The sequence below is a fragment of the Thunnus maccoyii genome, chromosome 11 (genome assembly GCF_910596095.1).
Source record: "Thunnus maccoyii chromosome 11, fThuMac1.1, whole genome shotgun sequence".
In the NCBI taxonomy this organism is placed as follows: domain Eukaryota; kingdom Metazoa; phylum Chordata; class Actinopteri; order Scombriformes; family Scombridae; genus Thunnus; species Thunnus maccoyii.
In genome coordinates this window covers 14,462,915-14,483,163 of record NC_056543.1, presented here as the reverse complement: position 1 = coordinate 14,483,163, position 20,249 = coordinate 14,462,915, and the positions used below count along the sequence as shown (strand labels likewise).

Genomic DNA, 20,249 nt, shown 5'->3' with positions numbered 1-20,249 from the left:
AAGTGGCACGTGTTTGTGTACTGTTGTCAGAATAAGGGCAGTAACTCCAGTCCTGACACATCCGTATGTCAGTATGGAGTTCATTCCACTTCTATGCGGTCAGGAAAGAGAGGAGCCTTGACTGAGATAAGCAACCACATAGTGGTCATCCAGAGGCAGAGGAGTGCAATGGTCATGCCAGAAACCACAAAAAACAAAACAAACAAAAAAAAAACACATTGGTAAGAATAGTTTAGATGTAGGCATAAGAACAAGGAGAGAGATTTGAGAAAAAATATAGGAATGCTGTAGATTGTGTAAACATTGATGCAATTTAATCTTGGGAATGGATATTTTGTACATGTCACATGTACAGTGAACTCCAGTCTACTTGCTGGACCGGCAGAAAATTTATTGAGCCAAGGCAGAGCTTTGCCACCGTAGCAGTGCTGACAAATGAGAGAAGACTGATGATTTCCACTACTTCTTTAATTGCTTGAACATGTGGCAGTCACAATCACTGTAAAATGCAGACTGGGTGATCTACTCCTTTAGCTCCTGTTATATTAAAATCAGTCTTTACAGCCATCAGCATGTCAGCAAGATTTAGATCTGGAGACTATTCTCCACCATTATTCCTCAGTCTAACGAGATTTTTATCACCATATTTCAAATAACAATTCCCTTTCTACTGATGACTCTAAAAAATGCAAAATTGGTCATATCAAAGAGAACAATGTGTGTTTGATTAAAAGTATCATATGGACCATCCCCAGTGGTCCTCTATGACCGAGGGCTATTATATATCCATCTTATAATGTGCATTAACTCCATTTGCCACTCATTAGCTCATTAACACTAACATGATTAAGGCAAAAGAGTCTAGAAGTAGAAGAAGACTGATGACTTTCAAGACTCGGATTATTTCCTCTCTTCCACTCATCTTCTGTCCTCTTTTAACTCTCATCTTGCCATCTTTTCCTTACCCCTTGTTTTGTTGCTTCCTCTTTTCCTTTGCTTCTGCACTCTCCTGTCTCTTCATCCTATCCAACCTTCTGATCTCTTTGGCTCTCTCACATCTTTGCTTCTCTCATACGATGTCACTTCTCCTTTTTTTCTTCTTGTTCTCTTTCTCTCTTTGCTTTTATTCTTTTTCACTTGTTCTGGTTCATTTTCTGTTTTCTTCTTTCAACTCTCCTACTTTGTTTCCATTTCTTCACTTGTCTCATCTCTTGATGAATAACTCTCTCTTCTCAACTCTTTAATCTTCTCAACTCTTTACCCATCTTAACTCTCTTTACACTCATTTCCTTTTATCTCAATTCTATTTATCTTTTTGCCACTTGTTTTTTTCTCTATGAACATGTTTCCTCTTTTGTTCCCTTAAATTGTCATCATACCCTCTCCTTTCTTCTCCCATCCCTCTTCTTCTCTTTAGGGGTAACCATCTGGGAGCTGATGACCTTTGGTGGGAAGCCATACGATGGAATTTCCACCCGAGATATCCCAGACCTGCTAGAGAAAGGGGAGCGTCTTCCCCAGCCACCCATCTGCACCATTGACGTGTACATGGTCATGGTCAAATGTAGGTAGAGCTTAAGGGTACTAAACGCCTTACAATATAATATAATCAAATGCAGCAGCACCATGAACAGAGTTCATATGGTCATGAAAAACCTGGTGTTTTCCAGGCATGGACACATTGCGGAAAAACATTTTAGCCCAAAGTGTTCTGGAAAATAGTTTCATGAATATTTTATTGTTTTAATGATTCGGTACAGTAGCATGTTGTCTTTCCTGTAGGGACGTCCATTCTACATAGTGGGTTACACATGGACAATGTATACTCACCAAGCACTTTATTAGGAACACTATACTAATACTGATTAGAGCCTCCCTTTGCTCTCAAAACAGCCTTAATTCTTCATGGCATGGATTCCACAAGATATTGGAAACATTAGTTTGAGATTCTGGTCCATGCTGACACGATTGCATCACATAATTTCTGCAGATTTTTCAACTGCACATTCATGCTGCAAATTTCCTGTTCTAACACATCCCAAAAGTGTTCTCTTAGATTCAGATCTGGTGACTGGGGAGTCCACTGAGCTCATTGTCACGTTCATGAAACCAGTTTGAGATGACTTTTGCTTTGTGACATGGTAGAAGTAGCCATTAGAAGATGTGTAAATTCTGGCCATAAAGCAATGCACATGGTCAGTAACAATACTCAGATAGGCAGTGGCATTCAAATGATGATTGATTGGTATTCAGGTGCCAAAGTGTGACAAAAAAACATTCCCCACACCATTACACCTCCACCACCAGCCTGGACTGTTGACTCAAGGCAGGTTGGGTCCATGGATTCATGCTGTAGAAGCCAAATTCTGACCCTACCATCTGTTTGCCTCAGCAGAAATCAAGATTCATCAGACCAGGCTAAGTTTTTTGCCTATGGTGAGCTGCCATGGTCTTCTGCTCTTGTAGCCCAATCGCCTCAAGGTTCGACGAGCTGTGCATTCTGAGATGCTTTTCTGCTCAATACAATTGTAAAGAGGGGTTATCTGAGTTACCGTAGCCTTTCTGTAAGCTCGAATCAGTCTGGTCATTCTCCTCTGACCTCTCTCATCAACAAGGTGTCCACAGAACTGTGGTTCACTCTGGTTTTTTGTTTTTCACACCATTCTGAGTAAATTCTAGAGACCGCGTAAAAATCCCAGGAGATCAGCATTTTCAGGAGTCAAACCAGCCTGTCTGGCACCAACAATCATGCTCAGATAAAGTCACTAAGATCACACTTTTTCCCCATTCTGATGTTTGATGTGAACATTAAAGCTCCTGACCTTTATCTGCATCATGATGATTATGCATTGCACTGCTGCCACATGACTGGCTGATTGGATAATTGTATGAATAAGCAGGTGTACAGGTGTCCCTAATAAAGTGCTCAGTGAGTGTATATAAAACCTTTGGAAAGACCATACAAAATGTAGATTGTGTAGACAAATATTTGCCATTTTGGAACATGGGAGAGGCAGTTTTGTTAGAGGACTGCCTCTGTAAGAGGGTCGTTGAATAGACTGGCAGCGGTTTTCTCCGGCAGCTGTGGCACCGCAACATGATGCATACTCATTCAATAGCCAAGCTGCTGCTCTGTGCAAAACAACAACCATGGTGAGGAGACCTGCCACAGTCTCTCTCTCCTCTAAATGTCAGTTTCAGATGCTGTATCCATAAATGAAACACTAACAGCATTAACTGTACAGGGTTTTCCAGCAGTGTACACATACACATATATACAGTACACTAGGACTGAGTAGCATAACAATCAATATCACAACACTGATAAGAACATTTTTCCCATATCAATATATATCATGATATGGCAAATGTATGCAAAAATAATATGGTGAGTGTTTTCCACTGTTATGCTTGACATCAGATAAAACTCTTCAAATGTGAAACAAAACCTTGAGTAACTCGTTTTGTAGTTTAGTTTGAAATTACAATTTGCTTCATCATCATTCATTACAATCATTACAAAATGATATCATGATATGAGCATATCTAAAGTATTACAATACACCACCACTGATAATTTATTAAAGATATCAAATTATTAGCCATAAATGTATTTGGCAATTATTGTGGTTAATTTACTATACATACTGTACTTTTCATGTATACACAGAAATCACAGAATGTTTGGTCATGAAGATTTGATCAAAGTAATGGAAATCCATCATAACCCTGCATAAACTACAGCCTCAAAAATCAATGCATGCAATTAAATTGTCATCTCAGTCTCAGTCTCCACAAATATTAAACATTACAAGCTATAAAATGTATGCTGGTACTGCAGAACTCTTGTATGAGATTGCAGTATATTGTAAAGTTTTTCCAGTTTTTGTGTCCACCCCCTGTATTTCTAAACAGTTGAAATGCCAGTGGCTTTTATGGGTGAAGAGAAAGCCAAGTGGTTTTCAGTTGAAGCAAGCAAAAATAATTATTTTTATTGAGTGATTTTGAAAATGCCACAACAGCTGTTTTGTACAAAAGGATCTAGGTGGTGTCAAAGATTGAATCAGAAATATTACAATTCTAAAATTCAACCCAGCTGTCTCTTTTCAGTTCATCATTTCAGTTGTTTGTGTTACATTATGAATGCCACTGATATGTCTCTCTAATGGCACCAATGGTAGAAAATCCTTCAAAAATGACAAAGGTTAGGAGGAGTTCATAGAATTAGGAACTCACCACCCACCACCAACATGTTGTCCTTATTGGTCGGTCACTGTTGTCATGCTGTCAGGCTTTGGGGTCACAGGTGGCATCGTAACCTCTGGCCACTGCTGCCAGGACAAACACTTGGTGCCAGCGCCACCCCGACCTTGTCCTCTAGTCTCAGAGCTGAAGCCTCTGGCCCTCACTGTCACCTTGGCTCTTACTGACACCCAGAACCTGCGCCAACCTGGCAAGCAGACATACACGCACAACAGGGAGAGGTCACTGTCACCTGCCTGTTATGTGGCTTTCTTTGCATCACTACACACATATAAATCATACACTCTAAGTACGTGCACACTCCCACATGATGCACACATGTGATAGAAATTCCTCGTTTTCAGTTCAGTTCACTACTCCTAGTTTCGCTGGAATGAAACTAAGCACCAAGATAAAAGATGATCATTTTTAAATATGAAATCTCTTGTATCTGTATGTGTGTGCGTGTGTGTAAAGCCATATCGCTCTCTTTCGATCTCTATCTCTTATTTCCCTGGATACCTACAGGCTCCACTCAGGGCCAGATCACATGATTGCTTTGGCATCATACTCATGTGTTCACAGAGAAATTGGCAGAAGAGCGCATTACTCCATATGGCCATTCTAGTGATGAAGCAGTATTTTTTTTTTTAGATTGGAAAAAGTGATTACAATAAAGACAACACCATTTTAAAAATCTGTAATTGTTCATTATGGAACAAATAGGGTAGTTTTATATGATAGAAATTTATTTAAATAGAAAATCTTTTGAGATTTTTAGAAGTGGGAATTTTATGATTAGCGGTGTTTGCATCTGTCTGAATGTAAGTTTGATGATGAGATGCATTGAGAGGTTATTATAGGTCAGTTACTCACTCTTTACTAATTTGATCTCAGCATTATTATTACTATTAGATCATTTCATGTTGAAATACAGTAAATTACACTGCAGCCACATAAGCATGTGCTTCAAATGAAAAAAATGTGTTTACATTATTTTATTTAGTCCTAAGGATTGATGTCAACATCAAATTATTAGGGATGTTTTGTATACGTTTTGTATACAAATGGCACAGAATATAAAATGGTATACATATTCAAGTCTGAGTCGGCAGAACTGTTGACACCAAAGTATTGAGAATACTGAACACATGCACCTTTCCTCCCATTTAGGTGCAGTTAAGTTCAGATGGAGTCAGAAAATAAACTGATATTTATGGGTGTAGATGAGGCTTTTCCTTTCTGCCAAGAATAACATTCTGTTAGAAGACTTGCACATTAATTGGTCAAATTTAAAGTCATTGGCTATTGGCAAAAAAATATAAAATATTCATTGGTTTAGTTCATCTATATCTGTCTTTGAAACCTCATATTCATCAAACACTAATATAAAGACATTTTTCCAGGCTGGATGATTGATGCGGACAGCCGGCCTAAGTTCAAGGAGCTGGCTGCAGAGTTCACTCGGATGGCTCGTGATCCCCAGAGATACCTGGTCATCCAGGTATGTGAATGTTGATGACTTCCTACAAGATCTGAATTAAATATGTCTTTGCAATGACTGTATGACTGTTAGGTCAGCCTTTGCATAAACTGCTTATAATGTATGGTGCAATCCATGGAAAAGACTGCACGTTTTACATCCTCAAACCACCACAAACACACATATTGATGCAACTTTTCTCAGGGTGACGACCGCATGAAGCTCCCGAGCCCCAGCGACAGCAAGTTCTTTCAGAGTCTCCTGGATGAGGAGGAGTTGGAGGATCTGATGGACGCTGAGGAGTACCTGGTGCCCCACTCCTTTGAAATTCCACCACTGGCATACACTCCACGAACACGCTTGGACTCCAACAAGGTATTTGAGGTATATTTTCTGTATGGAACAAGTTGGATGTGGAAGCATTGGGTAAATGTCAATTGTGATATTCCTGGGACAGAGTCTGTAATGGCAGTAAACTTCCTAAAAGTCCTATTAGTGGTGGGTTGTTTGAACTGATGTGTTCAGTAGTTATCTTAGATTATTGGGGGGAACCAATTCTTTTCATTGAGACATACATTTACCTTTTTTTTAGCTACCAGATGGCAGGGATGATATGAGCAGTGCAGTCCTCAAATGACTGGCTCTTCTCAAGGTATAAAATTTAAGATCCGAAATCTGGCTGATCAGCAGAATGAACTGTGTTGCAAGACATGTGATTTTATTAGCATTTGTACTGTAGTGATGGTGATGATGAACAGGCCAGTGTTATTAAAAATGATTTTGATGTAGCCCCATAGCAAGTAATACAATTCGTAGCTTTCAGCTTTGTTTTGTTTATAGTTGTGACTTATCTTTCAGAGAATTCAAATGAAAAATCAACTATCTGGAAAGCTGATAGTAAGGGTTGTAACAGGCTAAAGATGTGGTTTAAAAGAAATATAACTAGCCCTATTTGTATGCTGGCACAAAGCGCAATGACACACTGGTAAACTGCTATTTTCCTGCGGTGCATTGAGGTTATTTCCTCGACTGCGCTAATTTGCTTTCTTGGTGACTCGCCGTGCGCCACAGTGGGAGGAGAGGTGCACTAGAGGGAATGGCTCAGAAAACTCATGCCCCGTGATATTGTGTCACTTTATTTGGTGAAGGCACACCCATATAAACCTCTCTGAAATCACACAAACTTTTTTAAAGTTTTGCTTGTCTTTACACTTTCCAGACAGATTCTTTCTGGTTTTGGAATAAATCCTTGCAAGACTGAATAAAGATAAATGCGTGATTCTTACCAACATCTGTCGTTCACAACAGCTAGCATCCTATACTTACAGCCTTTACTTTATCCTGTGGACTCTAAACCCATCTGAGGGTATCAGTTATCTATTTCATCTGCAGTTTCTAATTGGAATGATGTTGCAAATTGTCACACCACAATTAGACACACCAGGTCTGCTAGTTATATTCTGTGCACCTCAGCTTTTAACAACCCTGATCATTACCAAGATCACACAATATAATGATTAAACAAGCAACTATTTCCCTCCCAAACTGTCAGCAGGTACTTTGCATGTAAAACAGTCAAATCAAACAGATTTAAACTTTAAAAATAATTTCAGAAATAAAAAAAAAAAAACACAGCATGCAAAATACGAGCCCACATTTTAAATTCTACTTTCATTTTCTATATGGCACTACGGAGGTACAGATGGTTATTGTATGGATCATTGTAATGCCAAGTAAAATCACAAGCTATCATGCACGGAAAACATGGTGATTACTGGATCATCAACGTGTCCAGAGAAGTAAATTCAACTTAAAAAGAGTCATCAACTGCTCTTGGCTGCATGTATTCTTATTTGAAATGTTTTACGTCCTGGACAGAAACAAGTTTCCTCTGAGGACTCCCAAACTGTCAGTCATGATGGGGAAAGTCCATCCATGATGAAAGTAGGGAATGTGATTGGCCATGATTGTCACAGTCTCCAACATGCCCACCTATAATGCATGATAATGTATTCTCTCTGATCCCGCCCATATCCAAATGTATAAGAGGTGTGCCCAGCAATCCTGGCCACAAACATACCAAAAGTGCTCTGGGCAAACTGCACAAGTTGCACTTGACTGTGATCTGCATCGCGCTCTGGGTTCACGAAAACAAGGCCCAATGAGTTGTATGGGTTGTATGTATACCAGCCATTCAACCACCATTATTTCAGATCAGTAAAAGTTCTCAGTTCACCGTACCCTTGTTGAGATCCAGCAGCCTCCACACAAAAGTAGTGACATTTATATGCAGCTCCTGAACAGAAATCTGAAGGAAAACATTGATATACATCATTCTGCACAATGAAGGTCAAACATCCAAGTGAAGTAGCAATGAACAAAATGCATTTTTGAGTGGAGGGCTTGAAACTTTAATATTTAACTTAGTAATTGGCTATTTTTTCTTTGTAGAGTAAATTATAATTTCTTATAATTTATCCTTACATTTCACATAGACTCTTGATTACCATTTCTAATTACCATTTTTTTGGAGTTTAGTAGCAGGGTGACTGGCATTGAACCATGACTGAGAAGGATACAATATGAAATCAAATTAATCAGATCAGATCATTTAGATGATCTGTAAAGTGATGTGAGAATGAGTTTTCTATGGGTGTCTTGCAGGATTCTCCTGTTCAAACACAAAAGATTGAAATCTTAAAACAGAGCTCACACAGCTTTCTCAGTTTCACTCTCATCTTCCTCTTGCTCTCTTTCTCTGTCTTTCTCCATCGTGAAACTCCGGTAATTGCCTTCTTCAGCCAGATTCCTTCAGTTCTTCAACTGAGCACCGTCTATCTTTGGACTTAAATCTATCGCAAAACCAGTCACACAGCCAGGCAACTCAGCCATTTTGTATTCCAATATCCTCCTGTGTTTGTGTCAGGATAAAAATGCCTTCTGAATGCCAAAGAGATGCATGACTCTTTTCCAGCTCTATTTGGTGCATTTCAGAGGATGAAATATTATTTATTTGCATAATATTTGTAAAGTTATCCTCCTCTATTTTGAGGCTTTCTTAATGGGGTGGACACTGATTTCACTTGATTAAGCTCATACATATAAATCCACATAAATCATGTAGATGATTGTAATGGACACAATTACTGTATCCAACAAAATTAAATATTTACACATAAATATTATTTTCACTTGCATAGCTGTATAGCATAACTGAAAGCTTTCCCAAGATTCACAAACACATTGTCATCATTACACTTGAAACTGCCATTATTGATATGTATCCTGTCTAACTAACGACGCTGAACAATGTAAGTTTTGTATTGTGTTTCTAGTGACCATGACAACATTCCTGAGTGCATGGTATTTGCAAGTTTAATAGCGATGGTGTGATTTTCATTTGATGGGCTTGGCCAAGATGGCCATGATTTAGAGAAAATAATATGACTGTGACTGTGGCGTTTCACTTTTATAAACATGATTGCAAGAAACTGTATTATGTGTTCAGGTTAGTGACAGTATTTTCTGTCAGAATACTGAGATAAGAGAGGAAGAAGGAGGATGAAGAGGTGTAAATGAAGACTGAGAGAGGGTGATTTAGTAGATATAGTAGTAGGGGAATGAGAACACAGCATGAGCTTTGGAGCTTCATCTAATACCTGCAAGCCTTAATGCAGATCACTGCATGAGAGAGTGAGGAAAAATCCAACAGTTAGACTGACAGTGAAAGAAAATGATGCAGTTACAATGAGCAAGCCTCTTAAAAAGTCCCTTCATAAGTATAAAAGTATCCAGGCAGTGTTTGACCAGAAATGTTGGTTGAAAGCTGCCACTCGCTGTACTGATATCTTAGTAAATTTGAAGTTGAATGTCCCTATCAAAAAAAGTCCATGAATTAAGAACCGTCCATATTTCTCTCAGATTATTATTTTGTCTTTGCCAAAGACAACCAGTGTAGTATTAATAAAACATTTATCAAATATGTGAATACACAGACCAGCATTACAGTAAATCATAGTTAGATAACACTGACTGACCTTATAAAATCCTAATAAAAGACTATATATATATATATAGTTCTGACTCTTACAGGACTGAAGAACCAGTTTTTTGTGGTAAACAGGTGGCCAAAAGTCATGGATAATTAGGGAACCTGATCAAAACTGGTGATCTAAATGGGGATTTTAACTCATACCTTTGACTACCAGCCATTTACTGACTTTACCTTAAAATGAGTGCAACAGGAAAATAACAAATGTTCTATCTTATTGGTATGGTTACAAACTTTTCACACAGGACACTGTGAGACGGTGTAAAAATGAAAACAGCCCTCTTGCTGGATAAAAGGAAAAAAAAGATGAATCAGAAAAGAGCACCCGGCGAGGTTCTAAAAAACTCCTTTTTTGTTATGAGCGTAGACACAAAATGCACACAGCAGGGTAGGGCTGATATGGCTAGTTTAAGGCTTTGCTGCGTGGAGCCTTTTAATTAAAATCCTTTTAATGAAATTGTCCTTGGCAGTCATGCTGTTATGTTATTGTTTGACACTGCTAGTAGTCTCCCCTGCCTGTCACATTCAGAACTTGAATTGCCATTTTTTGGACATTGTATAAAATTTCAAAATTAACGATATACTTGTATTATTTATTTATTTATTTTTGTTTTATTTGTTTGTTTGTTTGTATGATTGCACTAGTAAATCAAATCGCAGCTTTCAGAACTAGGGTATAGACCAAATATTGGACAACACACCAAATAATTTCTTCACTCACTCACTCTTGACCTTTAATTGTTCACCATCCACAGAAGAGCAGAAAAAAACTTTGCCATTACTAGCCCGGTAAACTGATATTCTTGTAATTCGGTCTAAAATTCCTGCTTTTCTGTTCTTTCCAAATCCTCTGTTTACTCTCCTTCTACTCAGAACCAATTTGGCTACCAGGACCCCAGTTTCAGCATGGAGGACATGCTCGCCACCCTGCCCAGAGTGGTCTCTGTTCCTCCTGTGACTGGAGGCTGCCTAGTGCCCCAGGACCTGGCCTCAGTGGGGCAGATTGGTGGTGGATTTGTCCGTGGCAACCAGGAGGACCCACGCTGTAATGGTACCCTGAGGAAGCAGGCCTCCCCAAGGTCAAGCGCCCTTGGGGTTGGCTCAGTTCTCACTACTGGACAAGGTAGAGTGTTATCTGCACAATAATGTAAATAATGTTGTTGCTTTAAGTAAAGCAATGCTCTGATTAAGCCATTGAATTATTTTTGTATTTCTCCATTATATTTATTTTTACATCAGCAAAGTATATACTTTAATTAACCATTATCAAATTTTACATGGCAATGCAGTATGTCTTGATGTGTTAAAATAGGGTTGTAAGTGTTTCTTGAAAATATAACAGTGGACACAGAGGTTACAGCGGAAGGTAATACTGCGTGGTTCTGCAGATGTGAACACTCAAAAGGGTTGTTTCACAGAAATATATGTGAATAATACATCTGAAGGTAATGAGGTTCAGTTTGTGCTCTGAATAATGTGCGTTAATAATGTGTGTTTGTGTGTGTGTGTGTAACCCTGTCTCCTAGAAATCATGTTCATATACAACTAAACTGTGTTCCCAATTACATTGTGTTGACAAACATACTCGCTGCCTGGATTATGTTCACAGGTAACTTTTTTCAATGAATTAAGCACTTCATTCATGTATCATTCTGCAGTCGTAGGGAAGAGGTCAGGGTGGATGGGGAATGTACAAGATACAGGACTATGACAGCACAGACTGGGGTTTGCATCCTTAGAGGGTCTTTTAGTAGTAGACTTTTTTAGGTGACCAAAATGTTACAATTAACTTTCATAAATGGAAAACACACTGTGAAATAGCGGCAGCTATGCCTATAGTCTGTGAATCTGGGGTTATGCCATTGTTACATTACAAAATCAATGTTGTTGCTGTGGCAGCACCTTGTCAATCACAAGGTAAGCACGCCCTAAAGCTTACCCTGCTTTATCGTCTATTTTTCTCTAAACGGGACCATAATTTACAAAATGAACATCATACTGTATTGAAGAAGACTTGAAACTAGCGATTGAGACCATAAACTCATTAGGAAAATGTTTACTGAGTTAATAAATTAAGTGAGAAGTAGGGTCTCATTGACTTCCTTACAGTCTGACTTCTTTTTGCAACCAGTGGAGTCACCCCCTGCTGGCCAGTAGAAAGAATGCAGGTTTAAGGCACTTCTGCATTGGCTTCACTTTTTAAAACGGGAGCTACCCACTTGATATGGACGCAATTTCTAAGAAACAAGGTTGCTCTAAGTAGACAACACAGTGGCAAAGACAAAATTACTTACATTTTTGTCTTTAAATCACAGGGTCTGAATAAGTGAATACACATGCTTGCAAGTTGGGAAACTGATAACTTTAAAACATATTCTGAATGTGATGCACAGCCTTCGTGATGGTAACATGAATCAGTCAATCTGTCTATATTCATACCACTGAGCAGCACATTTTTGCCTCCTTTCCAGAATTGTTTGGTTAGGAAAAGGTGAAATCAAGTCTAAAATAAGCTGTATCAATACATGTGCATCTACCTACTGTGCATTCACTGGGGAGTGTGAGAATGTGTCATACTGATGTGGATCCTATTCATGCACTGACAGTGATCTATCTATTGTCAACAGATGAAAACTAAAAAGGAAATGCATTTCTGGTCACTAAAACCCCCATATCCCAATGAAAATACTAATAATCAAAGTGCTTGATATTAGTGTCCTCCATGGTAGCCATAGCCATGAGTTTAGTTATAGGAAAACATAGTTACATGATGGTGCTTGTTTATTGATGAACAATGACCTACATTAAAAGGATGACAGATATACCATATTCCACAAATCTCAATCCAAGATTTAGTATTAGCACCCAGACTCCACACTGAAGTTATTAGAAGACAGTTGACAAATTGTCAGTTTTTTTTAGTATGATTGAATTGTTGCTTCTGTGGAGGATTTCCTTTGTTTTGTACTCTAGTGTTTTACTCCTTTGTACTGCTACATTTTGTTTAACCTCTTAATTTGCATTTCGACACCGGCTGAGATGACTTGTAAGAAGGTATAAAGTACTGTAGGAAACAAGGCCAGAGAGAAATCTTCTCTGCTTTCTCCGTGTGCACATGTCCTAGAATCAGCAACGTTTGGAGCAACCTTTTCTACTTTTTTCTTGTTCCTCAAAATAAATGTTTGCATCATGAAGAAGAGAGTTTTTGAATAATTTCCTCGACACTTCCTTTCTCTCTTTCTGCTTTCCAAGGTGGAGGGGAGGACAGTAGTGGGCAGCGTTACAGTGCCGACCCAACCGGTCTTCTGGCGGAAAGAGGAGCAAAAGGAGAGAAGGACCAGGATGTATACATGACTTCCATGAGAGATAAGAACAACTCAGGTTGTATTTTGACAGTTTTGAGCACTATTGTATGTGTCCATAAAGTCAGTGGACATTTTGCTGGATGGATATATAACTGAATTAAATAGAATAGTTTAGACATTCACATTTATTTATATTTTACACTTTGATATATGATATGCAAACCCAAATCATGCTGAACTGCAGGCTTCATATTATAAACATTATTTTGGCCTTTATGACATTTTATTGGCTGTAATAACATAGTCTTCTACACGCACTCATTCTGAAGCCTTAATTTCACAAGCATCTCTATTGACCTGCAGCAAAGATCGACTGAGATAAAAAGGTCTTAACTAATCTTAAACTCTTCTTTCTGTTTGCAGACTATCTCAACCCTGTAGAGGAAAACCCCTTCGTCACACGTCGTAGGAATGGTGAAGCCCATGCAGTGATTGATGGAGCAGGTTGCCACACCCTGCACATGGCTGGTGCTGCTGCTGCCCCCAAGAGCCAGTCCATCCACGGGAACGATGAGTATGTCAATGAGCCACTGTACCTGAATACCTTTCTTAACCCTGGGGACAAGAACGGATTGGCTGGTGCAGTCTCCATCTCTGGCCCTGGGTCCTCTGCTGCCCAATCATTATCGCAGACAGTCAACCCGTCAACATCAAGCCACACCGTCTCCTCCTCTGGATATGTGATTCCCCCTGGCCACCTTCCCCACCCATCATATCCATCACACACCCTGCATTCGGGGCATTCAGGACATGCCCTGCACTCAGGGATTACCAGCAGCACCATCGTGTTTGATAAGAAAGGCAAAAAGGCCACTTTTGACAATCCTGAATACTGGCAGCACAGTCTCCCCCCGAAAACCTCACTGCACAACCCTGAGTACCTGCAGGACTGCAGCACACGCTTCTTCTACCGGCAGAATGGACGCATTCGCCCTGCTGTGGCTGAAAACCAGGAATACTTGTCCGAGGCTGCTATGAAAGCCGGAAATGTGTTGCCACCCCCTCCATACAGACAGAGGAACACTGTGGTGTAGTGACCCCACTGTAGCACAGCAAAGGGATGAATAGAGGGATAGGGGTGGAGATGAATGGACCTCAAACAGTCCTCTCGTTTCCATGCAGTATTTCTCAAACTGGGTTCTCCTTGCACCCTCCCTGAACACTTATCTCTGTCATGTCTGATTGCAAGTCTTTTCTTCTCACTCTAAGGTTCTGCCTTTTTCTTGACAGCACTACAATAACAGTCACTGACAGCCTCACTTTACACTCAAACCATCTTTTTTAGCTCCATCCTTGAACATGACCCCTAAAGGTTGGTTCTGTCCTAAAGCAAATTGTCCTGCCATCATTAGTGCCAGAAACACACAAAAACACAGATCTTTAATAGGAAAAAAGGGAGAAATAAACTGAGGTTAGCCCAAAGAGAGAATTATTGCCATGACCTTACATACATTATGATTGCTTTTCTTTATATACCCATAAATTACTCTTTCCCGTGTGCTTTTAGCATACTTTTCACCCAACTAGATGTACACATTGCAGTATGCACACATTGGGTGCAGTCTGTGAATGACACATGCACATGGAGTTGTGTCGTGACTTACCAGCAAACCTGCAGTCATGCTGAAAAGCCCAGATGTGGCTTGCATGTCTGTCCACACGCTTCTTTTACATGTTGCTACACCAGTAATGGAATTCAAATATTTATCACATACAGCTCATATCATACCTAAACATGTGAACATGCCGCCAGCCTTGACACACCAATAATAACCATACATTAATTCATGACTAAATACACACACATTGTCAGATAAGCCTGCTGCCACTTGAAATATATTCTGGAGGAGAAGCTTGATTGACCTTGAGCTGGAAGACAGAGTGTGTCCATAATGGCAGTGTCAGTGCCAATGACAATCTCAGTGGTGTAACGCAGAGAAAGGGTCAACACCAAAGTAAATGTCACCACAGCTTTATGGAAAGCTGTGATATCACCCAGTACCTGGTGGAAAGCATCTGACGGATTATTGGCATGGATAGGGTGGGATTTAAAAGGTTGATTGCTCAGAAGATGACTCTTCACTTCCCACAATGGTATCCCTCTTGTTCCCCTTTTCACACCAATGCAGTCCGAAGAGACAGCAAACCATCCAGTTCAGTATATTCATCATAAGATTGCTGTAAGCACCATGGTGACTGACATAACTACAGGACAAGGAATAATGTTACAGTGGAACTGGTGCTGGGGAATGGACAACTATTTAAACAGGGCAACAAGCATGACTGTTGAGCACATATAAACAGAACATGAGGGAGAAAATCACAATCTGGAACAGAGCATATAATAATCTTTTTTTTCCTTCTGTTTAGACATTAGAGATCCGTTTACTTTGTCACCTTGTCTTACACTGGATTTGACTAATGAAGGGCAGGATAAACAGCACAGACATCCAGCCACGAAACTGAACTGTGGAGATGGCAAAGAGGCAAACTCTGCAGATCTGTAAATAAGCCAATTACATGTCATTACCAGACAGACACAATCCCAGAAAAAGGCTCTGTGAACTGGGCTGTTTCTGGAAAAGTACATCAAAAGATTTTTTTCATTTTTTTCACCTCTCTGTGTTCATACTATTGTATGTCATAAAAACAGAAAATTAACTTTAACCTTGTAGTCCTGACTGCAAGGCCTTGCTATGTCTCTTAGGGTTAGGGGTGGTTCAGGAAGAGAGACTGTCAAAACTGTCTTAAGAGGCCTCCTCCATATTTTTACAATGGAAAACTACAAGAAAATGGGACACTTTCTTTTGTATTGGTGTTTGACAATAATGGTGAGACATAGTGCTGGACAGTATACCGATTCATCCGGTATACCAGTTTTAATTTCCCATACAATATGAATTTTTCATATACCGCTATTCTGGTACACAGCTGAAATAATTGCTGTAACTCTTCAATAGGCCGCAAAGAGCGCTACAGGTGGGGCAAGCTGTGTAGAGTGTGTTGAGAGGGGACCCCTGTTAACTGCGTAACCTTACCACTAACAGTTAAAACTTCATAACACAATTAATAACCCACAACTAACTCTCTTTAACAGGGCAAAACACCATGGTACACAACAATTTGTGACACATAAACAACTTGTAACGCCAATTGTACATTTACAAAATTACACCACCAAACAGCATGCTGGGTACAGCTCGCTAGCTTGCCAGGTAGCTCCATTATTGAGATTCCGGAGATTCAGACTGAGATTTGGCAAAAGAGGCCTCACATAAAGGGCAAGCTCCTTCAGCCTCCTACTGCTTTAAAATAAACATGATTTTTACATGAATCATTTCAAATGTTTGTTTGTTAGTCTGAACAAATGTAACCACCGAAACTAGCCGCCTGTAGCAGCATTATGGCTAACTGTACAGGGAACTACACTCGGGGCAGTTTGCACGTCCGTTTGTTTACGTCTGAGGCTGTGGATAATAAGCATCTGTTCATGCTAGAGAAGTAGTAACTTGGTAGATGAAATAAAATGTCTGCCAGCTTCCAAATTGCAAGGATAAAATGACAAAATCCACACTAAACAGTTTTCATGGACTTCTGTTGAAGGATGATGAGACTTGCATACTGTAATTCTTCACACAATTATGTGTTGTAATCGCATTTTTCTTACCATGTGGCGCTGAATGTTTGATCCAGCCAGCCTCACTTTTTTCCTCCAGTTGATTCTGTGGAGGTGAAACAATCTCCAGGATGACAATGTTGATAAACTGTTCTGCATCCATTCTTAGTTTTTCTTCTTTATTCTGTTTTATCTCCTCTGTGTACTCAAATAAATATGGTTGACCATTCAAAGTGAAATAACTCACAATCATCCTCAAAAAAGTCCACAGGATAATCCGTCATTGTGCTTAATTTTTTTTAGTTTTATTACAGTCTAACCGCATTGAAAGTCAGCCATATACATGTAAACAAACCGGCGTGCACGGATGAATGTTGGTGGTTTGGTTATCCAGAAAACTGCCCGGATATAGATCTCTATGCAGTTAGCCATAATGCTGCTACAGGCAGCTAGTTCCTATGTTTACTTTCATTCAGACTCAGAAACAAACTTTTGAAGCAATTCATGTAAACTCTATGTACTCTTGACAGTAGAATAAGCCACTATAAACCTATATAAAGGCTCAGTCATGCAAAAAAAAAACAAAAAAAAAACAACCCATGATACCATGAAACCACCCGAATGTTAAAAAAAATACCATGATTCAAATTTTTGGTCATACCGCCTAGCACTAGTTAGACGTTACTGAATCAGCTTTCTGTACACATACATTACTGCCAGATGCCACAGTAAACTCTGTTACTGATGGAGACCACTAGCATCTGTTGTCAAATGACTTTGAAGCCTAATTTAGGCTGGGGTTGATAATCTAATAGCACTTACTGCTCTGGCACAGCCAGATGACTTTGCTGTTATTCTCGCTCTAAGCGGCAGTTCATTTTTTCATCATGTTGCAACTATAATTCACAGTGAGACAATAGATTCTTTCCACTGCACTGAGGCCCTGTGTTACCTGTTGATAGTACAGGAGTATCCCAACATCATCCTGAATATCATAGTTGTAACAGGACAGGTTGGGCGATATGACCATACACCAAGTGATAGAAATTTGTCAATTTTTGAATATACATAGCTATCCCTTTAATATCTCTCATTCTAGACTGTTGCAGGTACTGATGGAAATATTTGTTTAACAGGATTTTTGAATCAATCCCTAGTATGGTTAAACCTCCAAAAACACTAGATCCAACATTTCCCGTAGTGCAGCTCAATAGCGTCTTTCATAGGACCCTCTCTGCCACCTAAATGCCCACTTCTTCCAAACCCCACACCTCCAAGGGCTTTTTGTAAAAAAAAGTCTCAAGCCCAAGCAGACATGATGTCATCAGGGTTATTCTTTCAAATATTAGAAAGCTCCCTCTAGAAGAATAGAAGAAATTATATAACTTTTTTTCACACACTGAGTAGTAGTCCTTGTGACAAGTAAACTGAACATTATGTGTAAAATCAGTGGGTCTTTAACTGAAAAACTGACATTCCCATTGGGTTATTTTATCTACAGTCAGTGGTTAAGAACAGTTTATCAATTAAAGTTCCAGAAAATGTACTGTAGCACAATCTACATGTATAGTAATATTGCATTATAAACCCACAGAACCATGAAAGAAAACTAATTATCCATATCGCCCACCTTACGTAATAGATGATAACATCATGAAAGTTGGAGACCGACCAATGCCTGTGCATGTCTCACTGCTGACATACCAATACACAACCACTGTTACACAACTTTGTGCCTCTACACAGAAAATACCAGGCAGAGCGAAGATTCAGACAAACAGTACTGATGATTTACTGTCCAAAACACAGATGTTGCCCAGACGTAGTGTTTTCTCCCCCTCTCAGGTTTTATGGGAAATAATTATCATCCAGTTGAGCGCCAGCTGAGGCACAAGTTGCCACAGCATAAAGGGATGTCAGACCTATTGAAATGAAAGAATAATGGTGGGCAGATTAGTGCCATAATACCACAGTAGAATCACTGATGAAACTCAACTGAAATGTGAATTTTGTAAGTGGGAGGGTGGGATGGGGGGTGGGGGGCAGGGTTTAAATGGTAAATCTTGAAGTCGGCACTATGTTTAGTATCACTTTGGCATTGGCATTACTCTGTTACTAACCTGATTGAGCTGTGCTAGATCTGTCCTCTCACACTTTCTTGATTTATTGATTTATTGATCTTGATTATTCTGCTGATTTCAGATTTGCTAGTCTGAGCTTTAACCCATGTATACATTTGTCTTGTAAATGTGTGCAATGAAAATGTCCTCTCTATGTTTTTACAGTTGAAAGTCAGTTATATAAGTTTATTTTTACCATCACCCATAAGGTATTCATAATAGTGCTTGTAGACTACTGTATGGCCATGTGTATAAGTGCAATGGCAGCAGTGGAGAGTCACCAAAAGGTTTCGTAATGGATCTCAATGGAAAAATAAAGCCAATGTTCTGGAGGAGAAAACCTGCTGGCGCTCTCAGCCGGCAAAGATCACAAGGGGCTTTTAGCTTTTTGAATGCTAATTCATCCACTTTCCCTTGTTGTTCTGGGGGGAAATCATGTTACCCAACATCTCGACCTAGTGCGCCAGCTGAGAAACCCTGAACGACAGGCAATAGGTTGTAATCCTGCAGCGGGAATAAAACTAACGTATTAGCATTCCAGAAATGTTACCAGACCAATGCATCAATGTTACAAAAGCTAGCAGGGGAGAAGCTGCAAGTGCACTGTAACTGGCAGTGGAGACCAGAGGTGATTGCCATTCTTTCTTTCTCCTCAGAGATGACTGTAGGATTGTATGTAGCAAACACTGTTCTGCAGCTGAAACAGTGAAAACTGAAAAGCAGTTCTGTTTGGAGTGAATACGAACAAAGATTAAAACAGAGGAAAAAATGATTGTGGTCAAATGTTAACATGAATCATAGTTTCATGTGAGAAGATATTATGTTCGGTGAAAATGTAAGCCTAATAGGTACAGTAGGTATTCAAAGGAACACAATAACTCCCCCTCAATACTGACTGCTCACCCAGTAAATCAGCCTTATAGTAACAGTTATATTTATTTTGTGCATCTACTTTTGTTTTGGGGGTTTAGTGTATTTTAATGTTATCATAAGTATTGTAAATGGTATGTAAAGTTTTGTTTTTACTCTTGTGTTTGCTCTTCAGGGTCTCATTGTGGCAACATGGAGTTTTTTGATATGCAGTTTAAAGGCTTCATCATCTTCATCATGTCAATCGTGTTCTCTAATCAACTTTAAAGCAATTACTAGCTCTGTCCCAATTCAGGGGCTGGATTTTTTTCTACAAGAATGTAGCCCACTAAGATGGGCCCTTCAGAGGATGAGAAGGTCAGGTTGAATCTGCCAAATGAAACAGCCTAAACTCACAGGCCAAGCTGCTGTTTGTAGGTGCTCCTTGTCAACTCATCAAGCAGTTGCCCTCAAATGGCCTATACCTTTTGAATACTAGTGTTAAACAGGAATAGGTTTTATG

At 39.4% G+C, this 20,249-nt stretch overlaps 1 protein-coding gene across 2 annotated transcripts in view; it reads left to right on the top strand.

Moving 5' to 3' along the window:
- Positions 1–17,153, top strand: part of LOC121907139 (receptor tyrosine-protein kinase erbB-4-like) — a 349,464-nt gene extending 332,311 nt beyond the window's left edge. For both annotated transcript variants that reach the window (XM_042426534.1, XM_042426533.1), the window contains exons 23-28: positions 1,418–1,564; positions 5,649–5,746; positions 5,930–6,100; positions 10,650–10,899; positions 13,029–13,157; positions 13,505–17,153. In XM_042426534.1, coding sequence (XP_042282468.1) covers positions 1,418–1,564; positions 5,649–5,746; positions 5,930–6,100; positions 10,650–10,899; positions 13,029–13,157; positions 13,505–14,175 — 1,466 coding nt within the window. In that variant the 3' untranslated portion in view covers positions 14,176–17,153. The remainder of the gene's footprint in view (positions 1–1,417; positions 1,565–5,648; positions 5,747–5,929; positions 6,101–10,649; positions 10,900–13,028; positions 13,158–13,504) is intronic.
- Positions 17,154–20,249: the final 3,096 nt, after the last annotated feature.